The 23,925-nt window shown below is 44.3% G+C and overlaps 1 protein-coding gene across 1 annotated transcript in view; it reads right to left on the minus strand.

Moving 5' to 3' along the window:
- The window catches only part of TBCK (TBC1 domain containing kinase), a 446,663-nt gene that overhangs the window by 304,742 nt on the left and 117,996 nt on the right, over nt 1-23,925 (minus strand). The window contains exons 12-14 of the mRNA XM_077476674.1: nt 13,220-13,319; nt 10,952-11,001; nt 10,366-10,492 (exon numbers count right to left, since the gene is read on the minus strand). Coding sequence (XP_077332800.1) covers nt 10,366-10,492; nt 10,952-11,001; nt 13,220-13,319 — 277 coding nt within the window. The remainder of the gene's footprint in view (nt 1-10,365; nt 10,493-10,951; nt 11,002-13,219; nt 13,320-23,925) is intronic.

The following is a 23,925-nucleotide window of genomic DNA, read 5'->3' on the forward strand; positions in this document are numbered from 1 at the left end:
CCCGAAATCCAAGCACCGCCTTCAGGCTTTCTAAGGGCGTTACAGTTTTGAAGGCCATAAAATGCCAAGATGGCACAAACGCCCCCCAAATGACCCCATTTTGGAAAGTAGACACCCCTAAATTTAGGGGTACACTAGTGAGACTAGGTAATAAATGGCGGGTGCCCTGAAACTATAAAAAAATAACTAACCAACCAGCGTCACCTGTAACCGTTATATGGTGATCACTGGTGAAAGGGTTAACTAGGGGGCAATCAGGGGGCTTTATGCGGTAGTACAGTGGTGTGAAAAAGTGTTTGCCCCCTTCCTCATTTCCTGTTCCTTTGCATGTTTGTCACACTTAAGTGTTTCGGAACATCAAACCAATTTAAACAATAGTCAAGGACAACACAAGTAAACACAAAATGCAATTTGTAAATGAAGGTGTTTATTATTAAAGGTGAAAAAAAATCTAAACCATCATGGCCCTGTGTGAAAAAGTGATTGCCCCCTAAACCTAATAACTGGTTGGGCCACCCTTAGCAGCAACAACTGCAACCAAGCGCTTGCGATAACGTGCATCTTTGCAGAATTGTCCTAATTCAGTTACATTAGAGGGTTTTCGAGCATGAACGGCCTTTTTAAGGTCATACCACAACATCTCAATAGTATTCAGGTCAGGACTTTGGCTAGGCCACTCCAAAGTCTTCATTTTGTTTTTCTTCAGCCATTCGGTGGTGGACTTGCTGGTGTGTTTAGGATCATTGTCCTGCTGCAGAACCAAAGTTCGTTTCAGCTTGAGTACACGAACAGATGGTCGGACATTCTCCTTCAGGATCTCTTGGTAGACAGCAGAATTCATAGTTCCTTTTATCACGGCAAGTCTTCCAGGTCCTGAAGCAGCAAAACAGCCCCAGACCATCACACTACCACCACCATATTTTACTGTTGGTATAATGTTCTTTTTATGAAATGCAGTGTTCCTTCTACGCCAGATATACTTGGACACACACCTTCCAAAGAGTTCCACTTTTGTCTCATCGGTCCACAGAATGTTGTCCCAAAAGTCTTGGGGATCATCAAGATGTGTTGTGGAGAAATTGAGACGAGCTTTGATGTTCTTTTTGCTCAGCAGTGGTTTTCTCCCTGGAACTCTGCCATGCAGGCCATTTTTGCCCAGTCTTTTCCTGATGGTGGAGACATGAACTCTGACCTTAACTGAGGCAAGTGAGGCCTGCAGTTCCTTGGATGTTGTTGTGGGGTCTTTTGTGACCTCTTGGATGAGTCGTCGCTGCGCTCTTGGGGTAATTTTGGGCGGCCGGCCACTCCTGGGAAGGTTCACCACTGTTCCATGTCTTCGCCATTTGTGGATAATGGCTCTCACTGTGGTTCGCTGGATTCCCAAAGCTTTGGAAATGGCTTTATAACCCTTTCCAGACTGATAGATCTCAATTACTTTCTTTCTCAATTGTTCCTGAATTTCTTTGGGTCTCGGCATGATGTGTAGCTTTTAAGGATCTTCTGGTGGACCTTACTGTGTCAAGCAGCTCCTATATAAGTGATGCCTTGATTGTGAACAGGTGTGGCAATAATCAGGCCTGGGTGTGGCTAGAGAAATTGAACTCAGGTGTGGACAACCTCAGTTATAGTATGTTTTAACAAGGGGGGCAATCACTTTTTCACACAGGGCCATGATGGTTTGGATTTTTTTTCACCTTTAATAATAAACACCTTCATTTACAAATTGCATTTTGTGTTTACTTGTGCTGTCCTTGACTATTGTTTAAATTGGTTTGATGTTCCGAAACACTTAAGTGTGACAAACATGCAAAGGAACAGGAAATGAGGAAGGGGGCAAACACTTTTTCACACCACTGTATATGGGGGTCCCTGGCGCTATAAAAAGCTGCGGCGAACCTAAATACCTACCTGCCTAACTAGCGTCACCTGTGACACTAATACAGCGATCAGAAAAACGATCGCTTATTAGGCTGGGTTCACACTGGAGCGATGCGGGAACGCCACGAATCCGCGGCGGGTTCCCGCATCGCATGCCTCCCGGCGGCAGTTCACACTGCCCTATGCGAACTGCTGGGAGTGTCAGTGAAATGTTAATGACACCCCCAGATCAGTTCGCATATCGCAGTGCGATCTGCAAACTCGGATCGCATGGTGTGAACACCCATGCGATCCGATTCTGCTGCGGACCAAAAAAAGGGTCCCGTGCGAGTTTGCGGCGGGTGCGACACAAATTCAGCCATACTATCTGTATGGTTGAACTCGAATCGCACAGAGATCGGATGTGATTTGCACTGCAGTGCGGTGCGAATCACATCCGTTCTCAAACCGCTGCAATGTGAACCCAGCCTTAGTGACACTGCCGACGGGGGGTGATCACGGGGTTAAACCTTTATTGGGGGGGTTAGGGGGGTACCTTAGAACTAAAGGGGGCTAACCCTAACTGCCCTAACAGTTATTACAGTCACAAATGACACCCGCCGGGTGATCAGGGGGTTAAACCTTTATTAGGTAATAAATGGCGGGTGCCCTGAAACTATAAAAAAATAACTAACCAACCAGCTTCACCTGTAACAGTTATATGGTGATCACTGGTGAAAGGGTTAACTAGGGGGCAATCAGGGGGCTTTATACGGTAGTATATGGGGGTCCCTGGCGCTATAAAAAGTTGCGGCGAACCTAAATACCTACCTGCCTAACTAGCGTCACCTGTGACACTAATACAGCGATCAGAAAAATGATCGCTTATTAGGCTGGGTTCACACTGGAGCGATGCGGGAACGCCACAAATCCGCATCGCATGCCTCCCGGCGGCAGTTCACACTGCCCTATGCGAACTGCTGGGAGTGTCAGTGAAAAGTTAATGACACCCCCAGATCAGTTCGCATATCGCAGTGCGATCTGCAAACTCGGATCGCATGGTGTGAACACCCATGCGATCCGATTCTGCTGCAGACCAAAAAAAGGGTCCTGTGCGAATTTGCGGCGGGTGCGGCGTGAATTCAGCCATACTATCTGTATGGCTGAACTCGAATCGCACAGAGATCGGATGTGATTTGCACTGCAGTGCGGTGCGAATCACATTCGTTCTCATAAACCGCTGCAATGTGAACCCAGCCTTAGTGACACTGGCGACGGGGGGTGATCACGGGGTTAAACCTTTATTGGGGGGGGTTAGGGGGGCACATTAGAACTAAAGGGGGCTAACCCTAACTGCCCTAACAGTTATTACAGTCACAAATGACACCAATGCAAAAAAAAAAAAAAAATGCAATTGGTGTCACTGTGACTGGGGGGGGGGGGCAGGGGTAATTGGGGGGGTGATCGGGGGGTAAAGGGGGGGTGTGAGTGTGCCTGGCATGTTCTACTGTACGTGTGGTGTGTTGGTGCAACTCACCGATCCTCTCTCCTCGGTGCCGGAACGAAAAATACCGACACGGAGGAGAGATCACATCACTTCCTCTCCTGTGAGGAGAGGAAGTGATGTCACGGAGCATTTCTATTCGTCGGGAGCGATCCCCCTCATCCCGGATCGCTCCCGAACGAATGCCGACTACCGCAGGCACCGGGGGGGGGCCCGATCGGGCCCCCTACCCGCGGGAAGGCAGGGACTTATATATACGCCCATATGCCTGCCCGTGCCATTCTGCCGACGTATATCGTCCTGCGGCGGTCGGCAAGTGGTTAACCAATAAAAGTTTATTGAGGCAATCGACATCACAATACAATACAAGATGAGAAAAGAAATATTCATGGGCTCAAGCCCAAGACGCACAAAATAACATATTGTTCAGTCATGAAAACCGCTACAGAGTACCTTACAATGTGGTAGCATAAAGCAGCAAAGAGAAAAAAAAAAACCAAAATGAAACCAAGGCCTCTGTAAATGCGGGGTCCGAGAGAATTATCAATGACCCCCATTGAACTGTGCACCAAAATATATTCGACTGTTGGGGGTGAATTTTAAGTGTCTGTAAAGAAAGGGAAAAGAAGGGGGTGAGAGATTAAGAAGAGAAGTGAAAAGGGGGGGGGGGGAACCGTGACCTGAGAGATGTGCAGCCCTCCACAGATTGGAGGTAGTTTAGAGCATGATTAGCAAAAACCTGTGAACAAATTTTGCTGGGGTCACAAACTGGTTTCAGTGCGGTAGCAAAGGTGTTACATTACAATCCTGAATATAACAACAAACCAAAATGTATAATATTAAACTCTATTGGAAGACCTTGGTTGTGACACATAGAACCGTCCTACTACTAACCAGGTAGATGTATATCGGCTAGGAGGTCAGCCATTTTGAAGTTTTGCAAAAGTATCTGAATATTTGAAGATAAACCATGGTCTCCACAGTCTGTGGAATTTGTCTGTCCTTTCAGCAGCCATTGCAACCGTTTCCTCCATCTTATATAGGGAGTCCACTTCGGACAACCACTCTTTTAAGGAAGGTGGGTGTGGGGACTTCCAGTGTCTAGGAATGATCGCCTTGGCAGCGTTCAGCAAGTGGCGCACTACTGATTTTTTGTATTTTCCTAGTGAGTAGCTGGAGATGTGGAGTAGACAACATTCAGGTGTAAGGGCAAGGCCCGTCTCCGTGATGGCACGGATCTGCGTGCAGATCTCGTCCCAAAACTCCTGTAGGCTCGGACAGTCCCACCATATATGTATCATATCACCTTTGGCACCTCCACATCTCCAGCAGGACTTTGTACGCTGTCTCTTGTGTGCTAGTGCTTATGGAGCATTTGTGTGCCAGTATGCAGGCATTGCTCCATTGCTCGTCCGTGAAGGTCTTGGAGAAAAACCTCTCCCAGTCCTGTTTATGTCTGGTCGAGCGGTCCGTCCTGGTGGCCTGTAGCCAATTGTAGATCAAGGATGTCGCCCTTCTCACTGGTTAACCCGGGATGCACAATTGTTCAAACCACGTCTGTTCTCTCATAACGTACGATCTGTTGGTCGGGCAGTGGACATAATCGTGTAGCTGTCTATATTGCCAGTATGTGAAGTGTTTTGCCTGCAGGTCCTGTGCCAAGTCCCGAAAGGTCTTAAGTTTGCCCCTCTCCAAGCAATGTGCCACAGTCGTAGGTGTCCCATCGGCCCTATGTGGGAAAGACGCCGTAGTGTGTCCGGACGCGAACGTGGGGTTGTGAGCCAAGGGTGCCAAGGGACCTGGTGTGGAGGCCAGTCCACACTGTTGCGAGGCTTCCCTAAAGACTTCGAGAGTTGGCCTTATCAGGGGGTGCGTCGTCAGTGTGGCCGGTCGAGCTTCCCTAGCTACCCATGGCAGGAACCTCAGCGGGGTTTTTGTCAGTCCGGCTTCTAACCCCACCCAGTCTTTGGTCTTGTCATGACAGTTCCAGTCCAAAACGCGGACCAGGTGCGCCGCATAGTAGTAAAACCTGAAGTTTGGCAGGTTAATCCCCCCCTTTGCTTTTGGTAACGTCAAGGTCGAAAGTTTAATTCGAGGCTTCTTGCTGGCCCAGATAAAATTTCTCACTATTGCTGTCAGGTGGACAAAGAATCGTCTGGGCAGTTTGATGGGAAGGGTGTGAAAAAGGTACAGAACCCTCGGTAGTATTGTCATCTTAATGGCAGCCGCCCTCCCGAACCATGATAGCGGGTGAGAGTGCCAAACTTGGAGCTCCGCACGTAGATCATTCAGAAAGGGTTGAAAATTTTGGGTATAAAGACTGTCTGAGTCGGGTGTGAGCCAAATTCCCAGGTATTTAAGTTTGTGATCTACCCACCTAAAGGGGCAATTAGACTTGGCGGACAACAGGCGCGCAGGACCCAGGGACACGTTCAGTACCTCAGATTTTTCGCAGTTAATTTTAAAATTGGAAAGGTATCCAAATATCTCAAATTCTTTCAATAAGTTGGGGATCGAAATGTGGGGTTGGGTCAGGACGAATAAAAGATCATCCGCGTAGGCGGCTAGTTTAAAGTGCGTGGGTCCCTGCGTAAAGCCCCTGATTGACGCATTTGCATTGATCATGCGAATGCAAGGTTCCAGTGCAAGGATAAACAGTATTGGCGATAGCGGGCAACCTTGGCGTTTACCGTTGCGTATGTTTACAGGTTCTGAAAGGGTCCCGTTTATTTTCAGGCGAGCCGTCGGGTGTTGGTATAGTGCCGTGATCCAAGTCATTAGCTTCGGTTGAAAACCCACCTGTCTGCACACTGCAAACATGAAATCCCATGCCACTCTGTCGAAGGCCTTCTCCGCGTCCGTGGACAAGAGAAGGCCCTCGACAGTGCTCCCCCCAATGCAATGCAGAAGATTCACTACTTTGATGACATTATCCCGGGCCTCTCTCAGCGGCATAAAGGCCGCCTGCTCCGGCCCAATCAGCTCAGGTAGAAGTGTGCTTAGCCTTGTAGCAATAATTTTTGACAGAAGCTTTATGTCTAAATTGAGCAGCGAAATCGGCCGGTAGCTGGAGCAAGCGTTCGGGTCCTTCCCCGGTTTGGGGAGTACAGTAATGTGTGCTAAGTTAAAAGTGGGTGGGACCTCCTGAGGCGTGGAGAGAGAGTTTAAGGCCTTCAACAAGGGTGTCGTCAATAGAGGCGTGAAGGTCTTATAGTAAATGGCTGAGAAGCCATCTGGGCCCGGGCTCTTCCCAGCCTTCAATGTTTGAATAGCCTGGACGAGTTCCGGGGCCTCAATAGGCCTGTCCAATTCCCTGGCGTCGTCTACAGAGAGACCCGGCATGCCACTGCGTTGTATGTACTGTTCTATAATCTCACGTCTCGACCCCTCTACCGTCGCTGGCTTATGCATGGGTGGTATGTTATATAGCTTGGAGTAAAACCTATGGAATTTCGCCGCAATACCGTCTGTATTATGTATCAGCTGGTTCGCACGGTTCCTGATCTGGGTGATAGTATTGGAAGCCCGCACCCCCCTCAATGCTCGCGCCAAAAATTTGCCACTTTTGTTACCATGTTCGTAAAAAAACCCTCGTCGAAGGAACAAAATCCGTTTGGCCTGCAGGTCTAACTTATCCTGAAGAGTCCTGCGCGCCAGTAAAAGGTCATCAGCCAGGGCCACCGCTGCTGACCTCTTGTGTTGTGCTTCTAGGGCCCTCACTTTTGCGAACGCGTCTTTTAAGTCCTGTTCCGCTATTCTCTTCTTTTGTGCTGCCAGGCCCATCAGTCTGCCTCTAAGGACACATTTATGTGCCTCCCATACAGTCATATGGGAAACGTCATCGGTGATGTTTTCTCTAAAGTAGTGTGTTAAAGTCTCCCTTATTTGTTCCAAAGTCGTGGGGTCCGTCAGTAGTGCGGGGTTAAGTCGCCAGCTACTCGACTGTCGACGGGTCGCCTGTAGTGTTAACGTCAGGGATATCGGTGCGTGATCAGATACCGATCTCGTCCCAATGCGTGCGTCTTGCAGGTTAGGCAGGTCCCTTTGTGTCAAGAATAAAAAGTCAATACGAGTGTATTTGTTGTGTATAGCGGAAAAATAAGTGTAATCTCTACCCTGGGGGTGCTTGACCCGCCAAGAGTCCATCAGTGCAATAGAGTGTAGCATAGTCTTAATTTTCTTAAGTTTACGGTATGTGATTGCTTACTTGCCATCCGAGGTATCCTGGAGGGGGTCCAACGAGACATTGAAATCCCCCCCCAGGAGTATGCACCCCGTTGCGAACCCAGAAAGTTCATCTATCAACTTCTGACAAAAGCTCACATGTGCTACATTTGGGAAGTAGACGTTTGCCAGCGTGATGGGGAGTCCCCCAACCATTCCCTTGAGGAAGAGGAACCGTCCCTCAGGGTCTGCTAATTGCTGTGTGAGCTCAAATCCAGAGTCTGTCCCCAGCAGGATCGTGACCCCTTTAGTCTTCGAGTCAGGACTAGCCGCATGAAATGCTTTAGGGAAGCATTGGCTCGTCATTTTGGGGATCGAGCTAGCCCTGAAGTGGGTTTCCTGTAGGAACACAAAGGACGGTCTCCCCTTCCCCAAGTGGCGTAGCAGCTGTGACCTCTTTTGTGGAATGTTGACACCACGCACGTTGTGCGAAATCACGGTAGGATTCCCACCTAGAGCAGAATAAATCATTGTGCAACAGAAAAGGGGGTGAGAAAGAGAGAGAGGAAATGGAAATCAGAAAAAAGAAATAAAGGAGAAAGATAGGGGGGAAGCCACAGGAGGCAGAGGGAGCAGGGAGGGAGAGGAGAGAGAGGGGAAAGGGAGAGGGAGAAAAGTGCGTAAAGTAATAAGGTGGAAGAAGGGAAGGGGTAAGGAAGTCCACTAACCGACACCAGGTAAGTGGGTCAAAGATAACTGGTAATTAACCTCTGGGGGGCGGCCCCCAGAGGTGATTCCTAAGAAATGGGGTCGTGAATTAACCCCCCCCAACGACAACCCTAGTAAACCAGGAAAGTCAATCAGGGAGTCAATTCACCTCACCCCCTGTGGGGGTAGTGGGAGTAACACCCAGAACAATGTCAACAGCCCAAGTCCCAGATGATCTGGGGCAAATGGTCTGAATCCAAATATCTGCCGCTCTCCGCACCCCCCCAGCCCCATATGTAGTATGCGAAAACTTATCCAATGTAGAACAGGTATATCAACCATAACCATAGTCCCCAAGCAGGGGGATAAACCATATGATAACCACAGTGTGGTGCTTATAGTAATCAGTTCAGCCGACCACCGCTGCAGGCCACCTGACGTCCACAAGTGCAACGTGGCCCAATGGCCCGTCATAAGAGTGCGTTGACATGCACTACTTCTAAACTCAGTAACCGGGCATCAGCAAACCATGGGCAGCGCTCTCGCTGGCGTCCATGTCCTTCTCCAGCGTATGTAGAAGTGATGTATCTGTGAGGCCCAGCCGGTCAGGGCTGCTCTGTAGAATTGCAAAGTCAAGGTGAGAATCGCCTGAGCCCGTTCGTGCTTCCGAACGGTAGACCTCCATGCAGTCGGCTGTCACTCTCCAATGGGCAAATAAGCTAGGTAGAAACGAACAAACAAAACGAACGAAAAGAAAAGGACCCAAAAAAAACTGTCAACGAACGGTAGGACCAAATTCGTAGTAGAAGAGCCGACTCAAAGTTCTCATCTGATCTCGTCCGCCCTTCAACGTCCGAAGCTTGGGTGAAGCATCCCTAGCCGATCGGCCACTATTCTGGATCTGGGTTCATCTGCAAGGCTCTAGAAGCAGAGGCGCGTCTGGGCGTAGCGCTGGGGCCCGGTGCAGGTTGCTTCTGGAACTTCCCCCTTTTGTGCGGAGGCTTAGAGGGGGTAGAATGGGGAGACCCCCAGGAGGATTGGGAAGCAGGAATATAGTGAAAGTCCCTGTACCAGTCAGGAAGATCAATCAGAGGTATTTGGACGTCCCGGCAGAAACCTTGTAAGTCATCAGGCGTGCGTAGATACAGTTGCCTGCCCGAGAAAGTCACATTCAGGGCAAAAGGGAATTTCCACTTATAAGGGATAAGGCACAAAGTCAATTGGTGTGTCAGTTAGGCGTTCCAACAGTTCATTGAACACATATTGTAAAGCAGAAGGGATGTTGCTGGGTTCAACCGACTCCGGGATGTCCCGTACCCTAATGTTGTTCCTTCTCCCCCTGTTGTCCAAATCCTCCAACTGCCTGTTCATCTCGATGAGATGGGCTGTGTGTGAATCTGTGATCTTGTCCAGGCGGGCGATAGCTTTGTCTCGTTTTGCACCGGCCTTCTCCACCCCCTCTAGCTTCTCTGAGATAGACAATACGTCTGCCTTCAGCTCTGTGATGGCGGATGAAAAAGTGCCCTTAATATCCGCTGCTATTTTCATCATGTCAGTGAGGGTGAGGGGGTGATCCGCCTGTGCTTCCCTTACCTCCTCCTCATACGCGGATTGCGAATCCTCGCTGAACTCGTCCTCCCCACGAGGCTGCGCCATCTTGGATAGGGCCTTGGTGCGGCGGGGCTGCGATCTAAAGATATCTGGGATGCTTCTGGTGCCCGAGATCGGTGTGGAGCGACGTGAGCGGCTACCGGAGTTGTGGCGAGTGGGTCTGCTCATGATCGCCGGCGGTTACGGCGAAAATCGTGCTGTCGGGGCTGAGGGTATAGCGGAGCTCCTCTAGTCTGCTGCCATCCGCTCCGAGCTCCAAGCCACGCCCCCCCTTGATCTTTTTTTGACTTTGGTTCTTTACTGTATTGGGCAGTCAGGAATTGGAAGAGGTGAAGCCAAACTTGACATTTGTAAATGGCTTTACATACCTACATCTCTGAATCTACTGATTGTTTTGAGAAGCCTATAAAAAATGTGATCACCTGCTCAGTTTGACGTGTCCTGCTTTGTGACAGGTTTGCTTCGTATACAGCTGTGTGCAGAAACATGCTAAAATGAATAGAATACTGCAAAGTGCTTACCTTAAGAAGCCTGTCAAATAAGACGATCCTGTTGAGCTGATACTCTGTATCCCTCTCCCTGATAATGAGAGGAAGCGTGGAGGTAGAGAGCTCGGTATTACTACCAGAGTGAGGGATGTTTGATTGGCTGCAAAGTGATTAGAGAGACAAGAACAAATTACAAGCTAGTTACATAAGTGCGTATTCCATCTGGCACTGACATGCTGTGCCTCGCTGCAGCGCAATGCCAATAACGGTCCTAACCTATCCTTGTCTGAATCATCTCACTCTCCAGGGTGTCGTTTATAAATAAAGATGATCGGTGTGACATTAACATGTCACTACGCATTTTTTTATTTATTTTTTGCTCAGCAGTTCATTCATATTCACTACTTTTCAGGTCACTCAAAGTGAGCACCATATGTATTAAGTGGCATAAACGTATCAGTAATTTGATGAGTTCTCTCCCTGTGGGTCTGATGCAAAGGTAAGAAAACACTGAAATGAACATATGTTCCCGGTGAACTCGTGTCACTGCTCTTTTTACACACCTGATTTAATATCGCTCTAACAGTTACTGGATTAAAAAAAACAATGTCATACTCACTCCTCTCCCAGTAAGGGATAAAACGCTTCCCCGGGCACATCTTTTAATCTCTGAAGGTTTGGAAAAAAGAACAAAGAAAACACAGATCGCTAAAGCACAAACATCTGCATTTTAGAAAGCAACACATAAAGGAACCACATGTGCCAGTTTCCACAGTACATTCATACGGAGATAAAATGTGTGGATAACACATGACAGCAAACTAATATTATTTGTATGGTTAACAAAGTGCAGAGAAGCAACTGAGGCTATACTGAAAGAAATGCAAAAGTGGGCATCATTTTTTTGTTAACCTATTCAATACTGGGCACTTTCACCCCCTTCCTGCCCAGGCCAGTTTTCAGCTTTCAGTGCTCTCACATTTTAAATGACAATTGCACGGTCATACTACATAGTACTCAAATGAAATAAAAAATATTTTTTACACAAATAGAGCTTTATTTTTTTTTTTAGGTGGTATTTATTCACCATTACGTTTTTAATTTTTTTGGTAAATAAACTAAAAAATACAAAAAAATTTGGAAAAAATCCCACGTTTTTCTTCATTTGGGTTATAAAATTATTGAATGTAGGCCAAACTGTATTCTGCACATTTCTTTTGTGAAAATAACCCAAATACGTGTATATTATCTAGTCTGTAGGAAAGTTTCACGTCCACAAATTATGGTATTTTTGGAAAGTAGACAGCCCAAGACATTTAGTAAGATGCATGGCAAGTTTTTTGAAGTTGTAATATTGAAATTTTTTTTCTTTTTTTTTGTTTTTTTTTACTGTACACCTTCTTTTCTTTTTTTAATACACTGTGACCAGAGCAATACAATGCTACCATTGCTACCATAGTAATATTTTACCACTCTGTGAAAGTGATCAGGAATTTTTTATTTTTTTTTTATTTTTTTTTTACACATTATGGTTGCTTATACCAGTGAATATAACCGTTATATGCAACCATTTTTATTGAATGATACTGATTCATTCAGCGTGTATTGTTGTGATTAACTGCAATTGGCCACAGCTAATCACATGGTACAGATGGGCTTTGATTGGCCATGTCTGTACCATGTATTAACTGCGACCAACACAATTGTACACAATGAATGGCATGAATCAAAGCCATTCATAGCTTACAAATTGACATGTGATCTGCTGCGATTAGTCACAGCGGTCACATGGTACCAGCAGGGCCTGATACAGTGATCTGTCATTGGCTGTGTCCCCTGGGGAACATGAGGTAGGATTCAATATGCCGTCCCCCCGAAACGATGAATGTCCAACCTGGCTGTCATTTGACTATAGTCCGGGTGGGAACTGGTTGACTTGCATAGGTTGTTCAAATTTTACATGTTGGTAGAGCAAAGCTTCGTCTATAGTAACTCCTCCTCTTCTTTTTTCACCGTAGGTAAATAATGGATTCTAAGCAGAAGCAAAGTGTCATTATTAAGTTCTTGACAAAGGAGGGAAGCAGGCTGACCAAAATCCAGAGAAGGCTGCAGAATCTTTATGGGGGCAGCATCATTACCAAGAGTAACATCTTGTCATTGGCAACGCTTGTGATCTCCATAACCATTTGGTAGCCTTCTGTAAATGCTGGACAGCTTGCTCCCCTCCTTCGTCAAGAACTTAATGACAGCATGTTGTTTTTGCTTGGACTCCATTATTTACCTGCAATGAAAAAGAAAAAGAGTCAATATAGAGGAAGTGTTACTCTATCAACATGTAAAATATGAACAGCCTATGAGTTATCCCTCTTTTGCATTACTTTCAGTACAACCTTTCCATTTTCTTTCCTGCTAAATCACTAACTCAATTGGGAGACTTCATTTATTTACATGAATACTTGCTTTCCAGTGTTTCATTTTAAAGTGGAAGTAAACCCATCTATTTAATGGTTTCATAAAACAATTACATTCAAAGCAAGCTGTGAAGAATAACTGTCTTAGTTGCTTCTGCTCTCAATCAAGTGTCAAGCCATCAAACAGGGGCTAAGATGGCAGCTTCCTTGGCTGTAAAGGATAGGATGGTATAGTTCCGCTTTGAGAAAATAGAACATGGGGAGAGTGAAAATTCAGAAATAGTCTGGCAGACAGATCTTGAAGTCTCACTATAAAAAGAGCTAGCAGTAAAAGCTTAGACATTAGTAAGAGACTATAAGGGGAGGCAGCGGGTCATTTGTACAAATACAATACATTAACAATACTTTGATTAGACATGTGGAGAGATGTCAATGTTAAATGCTTATTTTATAAACCAATAGCCGTCTGCTCTTACGTTTCGTAGTTGGCACAATGACAAAGTAACAGTTGTGTCATCTAGCAGGGAACTTCTGTCTCTACCTTGACCAAAACTTTCTCCATCTTCTAATAGGAGGCTAGAATAAAAATAAAGGAGAAAATAATAAAGACAAAGAAAACACTGTCTACGGTCAAATGGTATGCATGCAGGATTATCCGTTGAAAGCCTTGACTGCTTATCAAAAGGTGAGCCTGTAAATATTTTCAGCACTAACATTCTGAAGACCAGAAAGCTGTGGGAAAGAGAAACTGTCTGATGTTAAAGTGTTACCAAAGCCAGGATCCTGCATTCACTATATCTGGTCTCCCACAGTACACAGAATATGGAGATCCAATAGTTTTAGTAAATATAAACTGCTAAATACCTTTTCTCATCAGCAGTATATAGCAGTCTTGTAACTTCTATCAGTGTCTGGTTAAAGCTTGTAGGAGGAGTTTTCATTTTCCTCTAACTGTCCTATGCGGCTGCCAGACCCTAAACGCTCTGTCTGGACAGTGCTGATTGGCCTTGTGCTGATCACATGCACCCTCCCAAGAAAATACAACTCTCTAGCAAAACACACCAAACTGTGCATTTTCAGAGTGCCCCCAAGGCTCTGTACTACTAGGAGATGGGTTGGGGACAGTGGATGAAGGGGAGGATCAGAGAAGACAGAATCAAACAGCCTTTTTACACAATGCGGAGGATTAACCCCTTAGGTTCCACAGTGAGTGTAACAAGCAAGCTTTACTGCATATATAGACTGATTTTGTGCACACATGTGGGAATCGTTTCATCTCTGGGCAGCCAATCAAGATGCCAAAAGATGCCAAACACAGAAGAAAACCAGACGGAGACTGAAATATTGGCATGTGAGCCCATGCTAGTGTTATAGTTTTTCTCAACCCCTGTCACTGTCCGTTTTGATAATTACCTACAGACCATGCAATCTAAGAAAATAAATACACACACAAAAAAGCTTGTGACATCTAATGAACACAATCATTACAAGTACAGTTAGAATATAATCTTTTTTGTGTGAATAGTGCACCTCATGTCTACTACAACACAATATGCTACTTTTTCTTTGGCAAAGGTGATATTAACTTGCATGAATTCTAGCATCTTGCATAAATTAAGCCTCACCAATTTCGATAAGCCTCACCCAGGATGTATATGGCTACTAGAAGTCAATGAGTTTACAGGGAAATTCTGAATTGCTCACTGACTGCGGTGCATGCAGCACTACTTTTACTGATCTGCTAGCTCTACAATTGCAAGAAAAAAATAGCATGGCAGCAAGCAGGATTAACAAACCTTAAATACTTTATACCAGGGGTGTCCAACTTGTGGCCCAAGATGGCTTTGAATGAGGCCCGACACGAAACCGAAAACTTACTTAAAAATGTTGATTTTTTTAATAAAAAGAACAAAAGGTATTTGACTAACTAATTGAAAAAAAGAGGTTCAGGTCCACATCCCCAATACAATGTGTAAAAACAAAATTCCTCAAAAGTGGGACTTTGAAGGACCATGCGGCCCTTCAAAGTCCCACTTTTGAGGAATTTTGTTTTTACACTTTTTTTTTTTTTATAAAACTGCATTTACACTTAGCGAACACATGTGGCCAAAAAAAATACAAATAATAATTGACAGTGTTCCTTTACTGGACTTTTATAGTTTTATCTTCCCCAAGAAAGATCTTCCACTCCCCACGCCTTATTTACGTCATCGGTTTTCAGCAGCACCTATATTTGTGAGCAACTATTTTCAAGGATAAAGTGCATGAAGGGCAAAATTAGAACCAAAATATCTGATGAGCACCTTGAGAGTTCATTGAGATTTGCTACTCCATCAACTGAACCAGTGTCAAATATAGCACTAGTTTTATGTTGCCCTCTTTTACTTTATAATAAAAAAAATGACAAAAAAAAAAATAAGTTTTATGACTCAGATAGGTACATTATATGTATTAGTGATCGTTAACTTGTGATCTGCTCTATTTTTTCTGCTCATCAGCTATTCTTATTGTTAGTGTATTTTATGTGTGGCCCAACCAATTCCTCTTCTTCCAATGTCCCCCACGAAGGTCAAATGGTTGGACACCCTTGCTTTAGAACTTTCATTGCTGGACACATCAAGTAATGCATGCACCTCTCTTGCCAGTTACAATGCAGGCGCTTCTTTCCAATGTGTAAATTGGATCATGCTGCCACCTTGTGGCCCAATTGTATACACACGAGTATACACTGAATTGTCATTTTTGATATCCAAAATTAATATTTGAATAATAGTTACTTATACATCTGATAAGTACTGCGGCACTGTGTATGCAAACATAAATTTTTCTTACACTAAACTTATGCAGCAGTGATGTCACGCTACACAAAGAGTACTCCTGGTCAAACTTTTTAACTTTTTGAACACATTTGGAAGAGGTCACAACAACCCTTGTTAGATTTTTACTGCTATGGCCCCACTGGGAAGATTAATCCTTTCTATTTTGTCCTGGTGTTTAATGGACACAGAAAGTGATGGAAACTGACATATTTCGGACCCCTTTCGCATAGGCTGTACGATCAGGTCTGCCTGTTAGTTTTTCAGGCGGACCTATTTGGACCCTGCAATCTCCTCTATGAAGAGGCGGATGTCAGCGGACACGTGTGTGCTGACACCAGCCGATATCTGATTCGATCCTGTCCGCCAAAACCAGACCGACGGCAGTCCTATTTTCCATCCTTCCGGCAGATCGGATGGAAATGGACCGCCAATCCGATTTCCTCATTGAGGAGAGCAGCACAGCGGAGCGGACACAGACCTGTCATCCGCCTGCTCAGCGAGCGGGGATCAGCGGACACACCTTGTTCTTTTTTTTTTTTTTTTTTTTCTTGCTACTTCAGCGAATTAATCAGCGAGGTATCAATCAACTCAACGTTCATTATAATTTACCTCGACTTAACATCACATCATTGTAGCTCTTCTTTTTAGTAAACCTTTTCAGTCAAAAACTTTATTCATTTATACGTTAAAAGAGCCAAAAGAAGGGGACAACAACCAAGTCATTCTATAATATCTCTTTAAAATATACCCCTTAACTTCCTTCACATATAACTTCACTTAAATTTATTCCCGTCCCCCCTAACCCTCTCCCTTTTTCCACCTTTATTATGGATACAAAGAGAGGAGGTACACGACCCGCAACCAACGGCAAGACATCAAACCCAAATCTCGTTCGTATCTCCTCCTCTCCTTGTACCCCTAAACTCTCTTTTACCCCCTCCCTCCCCCCTCCCTGTTCCTGGTTTCTATCCTTCAGGGTTCTACTTTAAACCTTACTTCCACTATACCTTTCCCATATTTATACCTGCGTTATTTCCTCCACGTATCGCCAAGATTTTTTAAATTTTTCCCATAGATCCCATTTCCTGCCCCTTTCCTCCTTTATGGCTACTACCTCATCTCCGCCCTCATCAATTTCCATGTATTGAATTTCGGTTACCCGGCGAATCCAATCCTGGATTTTGGGGCTTTCTTTTTCTCTCCATTTTCTCGGGATAAGGTTTTTTGCGACGTCTAGTAAAATAGGAACTAATGATGTTTTGTATTGGTTAATTGTGTCCTCTGTCCCATGAAATAACACAGTCCATGGGTCCTCTCTGATCGTTTTTCCCGTGACCACCTTTATTAGTTCTATTATCTTTTTCCAATAATCTCGTATTTTGGGGCAATCCCACCATATATGGCCCATACTCCCAATTGACTTACATCCTCGCCAGCACTCCGGCGATTGATCGTTTCTAAACCTACTGAGTTTATCAGGGGTGGCATACCACCTTGCTATACATTTATAATTTGTTTCTATTAATTTATTCCCTCCCCCCGCAAAGTGAATTAAAGTTAATATTTTCTTTCTAATTTGGGTATTACATTGTACCCCCAAATCCTTTTCCCACTTTTTAAAGAATGCCGGTTCCTCCAGTTCATCCCCCTCTGAAAATATTTTATAAATCGAACCAATATTTTTTCTTTTTTTTTTTGTTGTTTTGTCCTGCTGACATAGTTGTTCGAAGGGTCCCAGTTCTTCCTTACTCCGTAAAGGATGGGGAAGCTTTAAGACAAATGTTCTTAACTGGAGGTACCGCCATTCATCCAACCTCATTAAATCTGTGTCTTCTCTTAGTGCTTGAAATGTGATTAAATTATCATCAACTAATATATCTTTTAATTGTGCATTATCTTTTAAAATCCAATTTCCCCCTATCTCTCGTTGTCCTGGAGGAAAATAAACATTGTCTTTCAAATAGATCAACGGTGAATTATAATTCCACTTTTTTTGTGTGTACAATTGGTCCCATAGTTTGAAAACTAATCGTGTAATCTTGTGAGTGTTTAAACCTAAAATCCTATATCGTGGCGGATTCCAAATTATTCTTCCTAAAAGTGTTTGTGAAAGTGTATTTTCAATACCTACCCACCTTTTATCCTTTGCCGCTTTCACCCAATCTACCACCCGTGACAAAACTATAGCCTTATAATATCTTTTTAAATCTGGGGCTGCCACCCCCCCTTGATCTTTCCCTCTCCTTAATACCGCGTATGAAATTCTCGGTTTTTTATTTTGCCAAATGAACTTCGATATAATCTTCCTTAAAACTGAAAAATAAGTCGCAGGGAGTGCAATGGGCATCATTTGAAATTTATATGTTATCTTTGGAACTAAGATCATTTTTACCACATTTATCCGGCCTAACCACGAAAGATGGCTAGCTGAGATTTTCTTTATTTCGCTCTTGATTTCGTCTAATAAAGGGATATAGTTTTTTAGGTATAGTTTTCTTAAATTATTCAACAGGAGGACCCCCAGATATTTAATTTCTTTACGCCAGGGAAAGAAGAATTGTGCTCTTAATCTCTCCTCTTCTTGTTTGCAGATATTTATGTTTAAAGCTTCTGATTTACCGAGGTTAATTTTTAAATTAGAAATCTGTCCAAACTCTTCCAGTATTTTTAACAGATTCGGGATCGTAATCCTGGGATTTGTGATAAAGAAGAGCACATCGTCCGCATAAGCAGCTAATTTGTGTTCCTCTTGCCCTATTCTAATCCCTGTGATATCTAAGTTATTACGAATTGCAGCCAGCAGGGGTTCAAGGGAGATCACAAACAATAAGGGCGACAATGGACACCCTTGTCTGGTCCCATTGCTCATTTGCAGCAGAGTCGAAGATTCTCCATTGACCTTGACCGTCGCTTGTGGGTTCTTATATAATGCCTTGATCCAGTAGATCATCCTCGGGCCCACCCCCATCTCTTCTAGTGTTTCTAGCATGAGTCCCCAGTCTACCCTGTCAAATGCTTTTTCAGCATCAATTGACAGGAATAGACCTGGGGACCCACTATCTTTTAAAGCTTGGGTAAGGAGTAAGGCCCTTATTCCGTTATCCCTGCCCTCTCTCTCAGGGACAAACCCGACTTGGTCCGGATGGATCAGTTTTGTCATGTTTCTTTTTAATCTTGCGGCTATTACTTTAGCGTATAATTTTACGTCCGTATTTAGGAGCGCAATAGGCCTGTAACTACCGCAAAGAGTCTGATCTTTCCCCTCTTTCGGAATTAAAGTAATCGCTGCCCGTAATGATTCCCTCCCTATATCGAAGTCAGTACCTAATCCATTAAAATATTTACACAAGTGGGGGACTAAGAGTTCCTTAAATTTTTTATAATACGAAATTACGAACCCATCCGGACCCGGGCTCTTCCCTGAGGCTGTCTCTTTTAAGGCCTTATAAATTTCTTCTTCAATGATGGGACTCTCCATATCCTCCCTCTCCCCATCTGTTAAACAGGGCATTTTGGCTTTCCTCAAAAACTCTTTCGTTTTCTCTTTTTGCCCTGTTCCCTGTTCTCCTCTCTTTTCTACATTGTACAAGGCCTCATAATATTGTTTGAATACTTCAGCTATTTTCCCAGACGTGTATACCATTTTACCCTTCTTATCCTTTATTTTGTCGATGAAATTGACCCCTCTTTGGCTTTTCACTTGTCTCGCTAAATTTTTTCCTATTTTATTTTCCCAGTAGTACCTTTCTCTGGCTTTACCTAAAAATGCCCTTCTAGTTTCTACCTCATAGATATCCTTTAGTTCCTCTCTCTTATTGATCAGTCTATGGAAGGTCTCCTGTTGTTGGCCCCCTTGCATTTTATGCTTCTGCTCCAGACTATAGACCTCTCTCATTAACTTCTCCTTTTCTTCTTTTTTTTCCTTTTTTTTTCTGGACCCTATAGCTATAAGGATACCCCTGACATATGCCTTATGGCCCTCCCATAGGGCAGCTCCCGATACCTCTTCTGTACTATTTGTTCTAAAGTAGAATTCAATCTCTTTCTGTATGATATCCACCACTTTCTTATCACAAAAGAGCTCCTCATTTAACCTCCAAGAGTAGGAGCGTCTCTGTGTCCCAGGTATCTTCAACATCATAACAACTGGGGAATGATCTGAGAAAGTTGCAATTTCTATTTTCGTTTCTGAGACCCACTCCAGTAACCTATGATCGACCAAGAAATAATCCAGCCTGGTATACGTCCCGTGCACTGGGGAAAAAAACGTGTAATCATTTGTTTTTTCATGCTGTATCCTCCATACATCTATCAGTTGACTACACCTCAACTGAGATTTTACTTTTTTTATATTTTTCACATTCCTCCCCCTTGCACCGGACGTACTATCAACGGCTGGATCCAAGCAAAAGTTAAGGTCCCCTGCTACTATTACCTCTCCTTTCTTGAACTCCGCAAGCCTCCCCAACATTTGCATCAAATATCTCTCTGGGTTTTTGTTTGGGCAATATAAGTTAGCTAGGGTAATCTTTCTATCTCCTATTGTCCCGTTCAAAAATAGATATCGCCCCTCTGGGTCAATCAGCCTGTCACAGACCTCATATTTAATGCCCTTCTTAAACCCAATCGCCACTCCCTTAGCCCTCTTAATTGGTGAATCTCCGTAAATCCAGGTTGGATAGTTCGCGGAGTACAATTTTACATTTGTGTCTTGTGTTAAGTGCGTCTCTTGAAGAAAAATTATTTCTGCATTAAGTTGTTGTAATTCTTTTAAGAGCTTAAACCTCTTATCTGGCGAATTCAGACCCTTAACATTGTATGACACTAGTTTTATCTCAGCCATCCGGGCCTTTTTTGGGAACCCTTACTCCACGCCTTTTGGTAAATCTTGATGCCCCCCCAGGAACAATTCCCCCCCCTCACCCCTCTCCCTCCCCAACCCACTCTCCCCTCCCTACCCACCCTCCCTGCCCATTCCGGGCTTCTGCTTTGCATAATGAGTATTACTCCCTTTGCAAGCCCAATCACCTAGGGTATGACCTTGACTGCGTCCCTCCTCCTTCCACCTCCCCAAAGACCCCGGTCCCCCTCCCTCCCCCTCCACCGCACCCCCCCCCCCCCACCCCAAGATCAACAAAACAAAAAACAACATTGGGAAAAACAGGCAGAGGACCATTGAACCACTACTGAGTTGCCTACAGTTCCCCCTTCCTGGGCATCTTCATCCATACACCTCCCAAGGATCTAATGGGAACAGTGGGATTGGGATTCCTATTTTATTGCAAAAATCCTCAGTTTCATCTAGGGTTTTGAGCTTAAGCGTCCTCCCCTCCCTCTGTACTACAAGGGCTGCTGGGAAACCCCAGCTATATTTTACATTTGCGTTTCTCAGTTGATCTAATAAGGGCTTTAATCTTCTTCTGCGAGCCAGGGTTCCCGGAGCCAGGTCCTGGAAAATCTGTAACGCTGCACCATCATATTGAATTGGGGCCAGGCCTCTCAGCTTACTCCAGATCTTCGCCTTATCTTCATATTGCTGAAACTTTATTATTACGTCTCTAGGAGTTTCTTCCCTCAGCCCTTGAGGTTTCCTTATTCTAAGTACGCGTTCTAACTTTAACTCTGACCCTTCTTCTTTTCCCAATAAGGGGTTAAATATCTTTCCCATTTTTATGCCCAGATCTTCTCCCGATTTTTCCGGCAATGATCTAATTCTCAGATTTTGTCTTCTGCTTTGATTTTCCTGTTCCTCTAACTTATACCGGGTCTCTCTATGCGCTTCCTGCGATTTCTTTACTTGTATTTTTAATTCCATTATTTCCCTGGCTTGTCTTCCAGTTTGGTCCTCCATTTCTTCTACTCGCTTCAATAAGTACCCCATGTCCTTCCTTACAGTTAGGATCTCGGCTTTAATTGTATTTTCTAATTTTAAGAACATTTCCTGCATTTCTCCCTTTGTGGGTATCTGAGATGGGGTCTCATCTTGCTTTCGTCCACTCTCCTGATCCCCCTCTTCTCCCGAAGAGTCTCCTCTTGCCTCCTCCGGTTTTCCAACTTCCCTCCTCCGTTCTCTCCCCCCTCTCTGAAGTCCCTCCAGACCTGGGCTTTTTTGGCTGGTTTCTTTTAAATATTTTTGAATTGAACTGGAATTCAAGCTCTCCCTTGAGTTTTTAGGCTCATTCGTTCTCGTATTTTTTCCCTTCATGTTTCCCTTCGTCCTTCTTTTCCCCAGGATTTCTCCGGGACCGCTTTCCCAGTGGTTCTCTTCTTAGGGATTACTCTTGTCTTATTACCGTGCTACCTCAGGTTTTACCCTCCCCGGCTCGTAATAGAGGTGGCTTGCCTAAAAACCGGCACCGACCTTTTAACTACTTTTGCTCCTTCTTTGCCATATAATTGGGCCAAAATCAGGGGAGAAAAAAAAAAAAAAAAAAATAACAAAATTCCTGAGTCCCAACTTTATTATTCGCTTGTCATATGTCTCCTTATCTATATCCAGTTCAATACGCTTTTATTTGTTTATCTTTCCTTTTTTTCCTTTTTTTTTTTTTCTTCTTTTTTCTTTTTCCCCCCTATTCTTTTTCTTTCTTTCTTCCCCTTCCTTCTTCTGACCGTTCCTACTTTGGAGTCAGCTTGCGGTAATTACACTATTGAACTTCAAACTTGCAAACGTTGTCTGCCAAAGTTATTAGTACTCTTGGTTGAAGATACACTGTACAAAAGGATACCGTCCCCTTAAATCACTTCAACAAACCATGAAGAAAAGAAAGAGAATAAGAGAGGGAGAGAGGGGGGGATATTGGGACCATTACACACCGTTGGGACAGGTAGACGCAGCGAGATTTTCATACAGGTGCAAACAAGTTTTCAAACAGGAACCATCAGTCAGACCCTTATATATTTATCCTGCCATTTTCAGGGAACGGGATCTGCATTACCCATTTAACTGCTTCTTTCTTTGAAGGCTTCAGCAGACCCTTATCTCTTATGCCATATCACAGTCTATCCAATATTGCATTGTAATTGTAAACGTATTCCATCACAATAAAAAATTAGGCAATAAGGAACAGTCTGACCTTATCATCCCCTCCTCTGTGTCCTCATCGAGGAGAACGGGGATCGTTACAGGTTAACCGGGATTCCGGCGCGAGCTCCGCTGTCTCTAAGAGAGAGTCTCCGATCTTACCCCTCATTCGGCTGCTCTCCTCCCGCTCTCCAGCCCTGCTCTCACCAACGCTGGAGGTTGTTCGGGCTGAGCAGCTGAGCAGCCCCTTATCCGTCATTCGCCGCTGTTCGCTAAAGTCGATCTCGGGGGGGGGGGGACGAAGCTGGAAATCGGCGCGGTCGGTCGTTTCTCACGCCGGGGCAGAGCACCCTCTCACTGCGCTCGCCTCCGGTTCTCTCCTCGGGGCCTCCACCATCTCCCACGAGGACGCCGCAGTCAGGCCCCTCCCCTCACCTCTCTCACATCCGCCCCATGTCCCGACGGACACACCTTGTTCTAACCACACATCTATCTGTCTAGAGATACTTAGGTCTGATGCGCACATTGGACGTTTTTAACACTGCTGTTAGGAACATGTTTTTTTTTTTCTGCCTAAACAGCCCTGTATGTTAGCCAATGTGTCCATACACACATAGGTGTTTAGAGGCATTTAGGGTCAGAAAAAAGCACTTACTGTGTGTCCAGGAGCAGCAGCGTTTTGGCAGAAAAAAACAAAACGCTTGACACGTGTAAGAGCGTGGTAACATTGGGCACGTCAAGAACTTGAGCATTAACTCATTTCAATGGGCAGAATGTTTAAATGAACTATTCTTAAATAAGCATCAAGCAAATCAAAACCTGCAAAAGTATTAACTTTCCAAGATAATATTTTGTGTATAACATTTTGGGTGTACTGTCTGATGCAACTTTGCGAGTCCTAGCCATGATCATCTACAAACACACACGAGCGAACCCTCAACAGCCTTTTCCTGACCAGAGTTCTAAAAGAAAACAGAAGCTACAACATGATTAACGTATTCGCAATCAAGACTTGATATCCAACATTCTATTGCCAATAAAAACACAAATAAAACATCCATCAAATACAGCATTCAAAACAAAGCATTTGCCAACACCTGAATTAGACACAGAAAAAAACAATGCAATCTGTTGTGTGTGTCTAGTAACCATTCTGTTCAAGAATGAAAAATATACATCTACGTTAAAATGAAAAACAAAACAATGATTAAGAACATTCGGGCTTTCATTTGCTATACGGTATTTCAGATGTTTTACATTTTTTGGCAACACGATAAAACAAAACATCATAAAGTCAGTTTTCGGAAAACAGATCCTGTGTTACAAATGTGTAAATTAC

The sequence above is a fragment of the Lithobates pipiens genome, unplaced genomic scaffold, assembly GCF_037356315.1.
Source record: "Lithobates pipiens isolate NorthernLeopardFrog02 unplaced genomic scaffold, aLitPip1_a1.2 Scaffold_13, whole genome shotgun sequence".
In the NCBI taxonomy this organism is placed as follows: domain Eukaryota; kingdom Metazoa; phylum Chordata; class Amphibia; order Anura; family Ranidae; genus Lithobates; species Lithobates pipiens.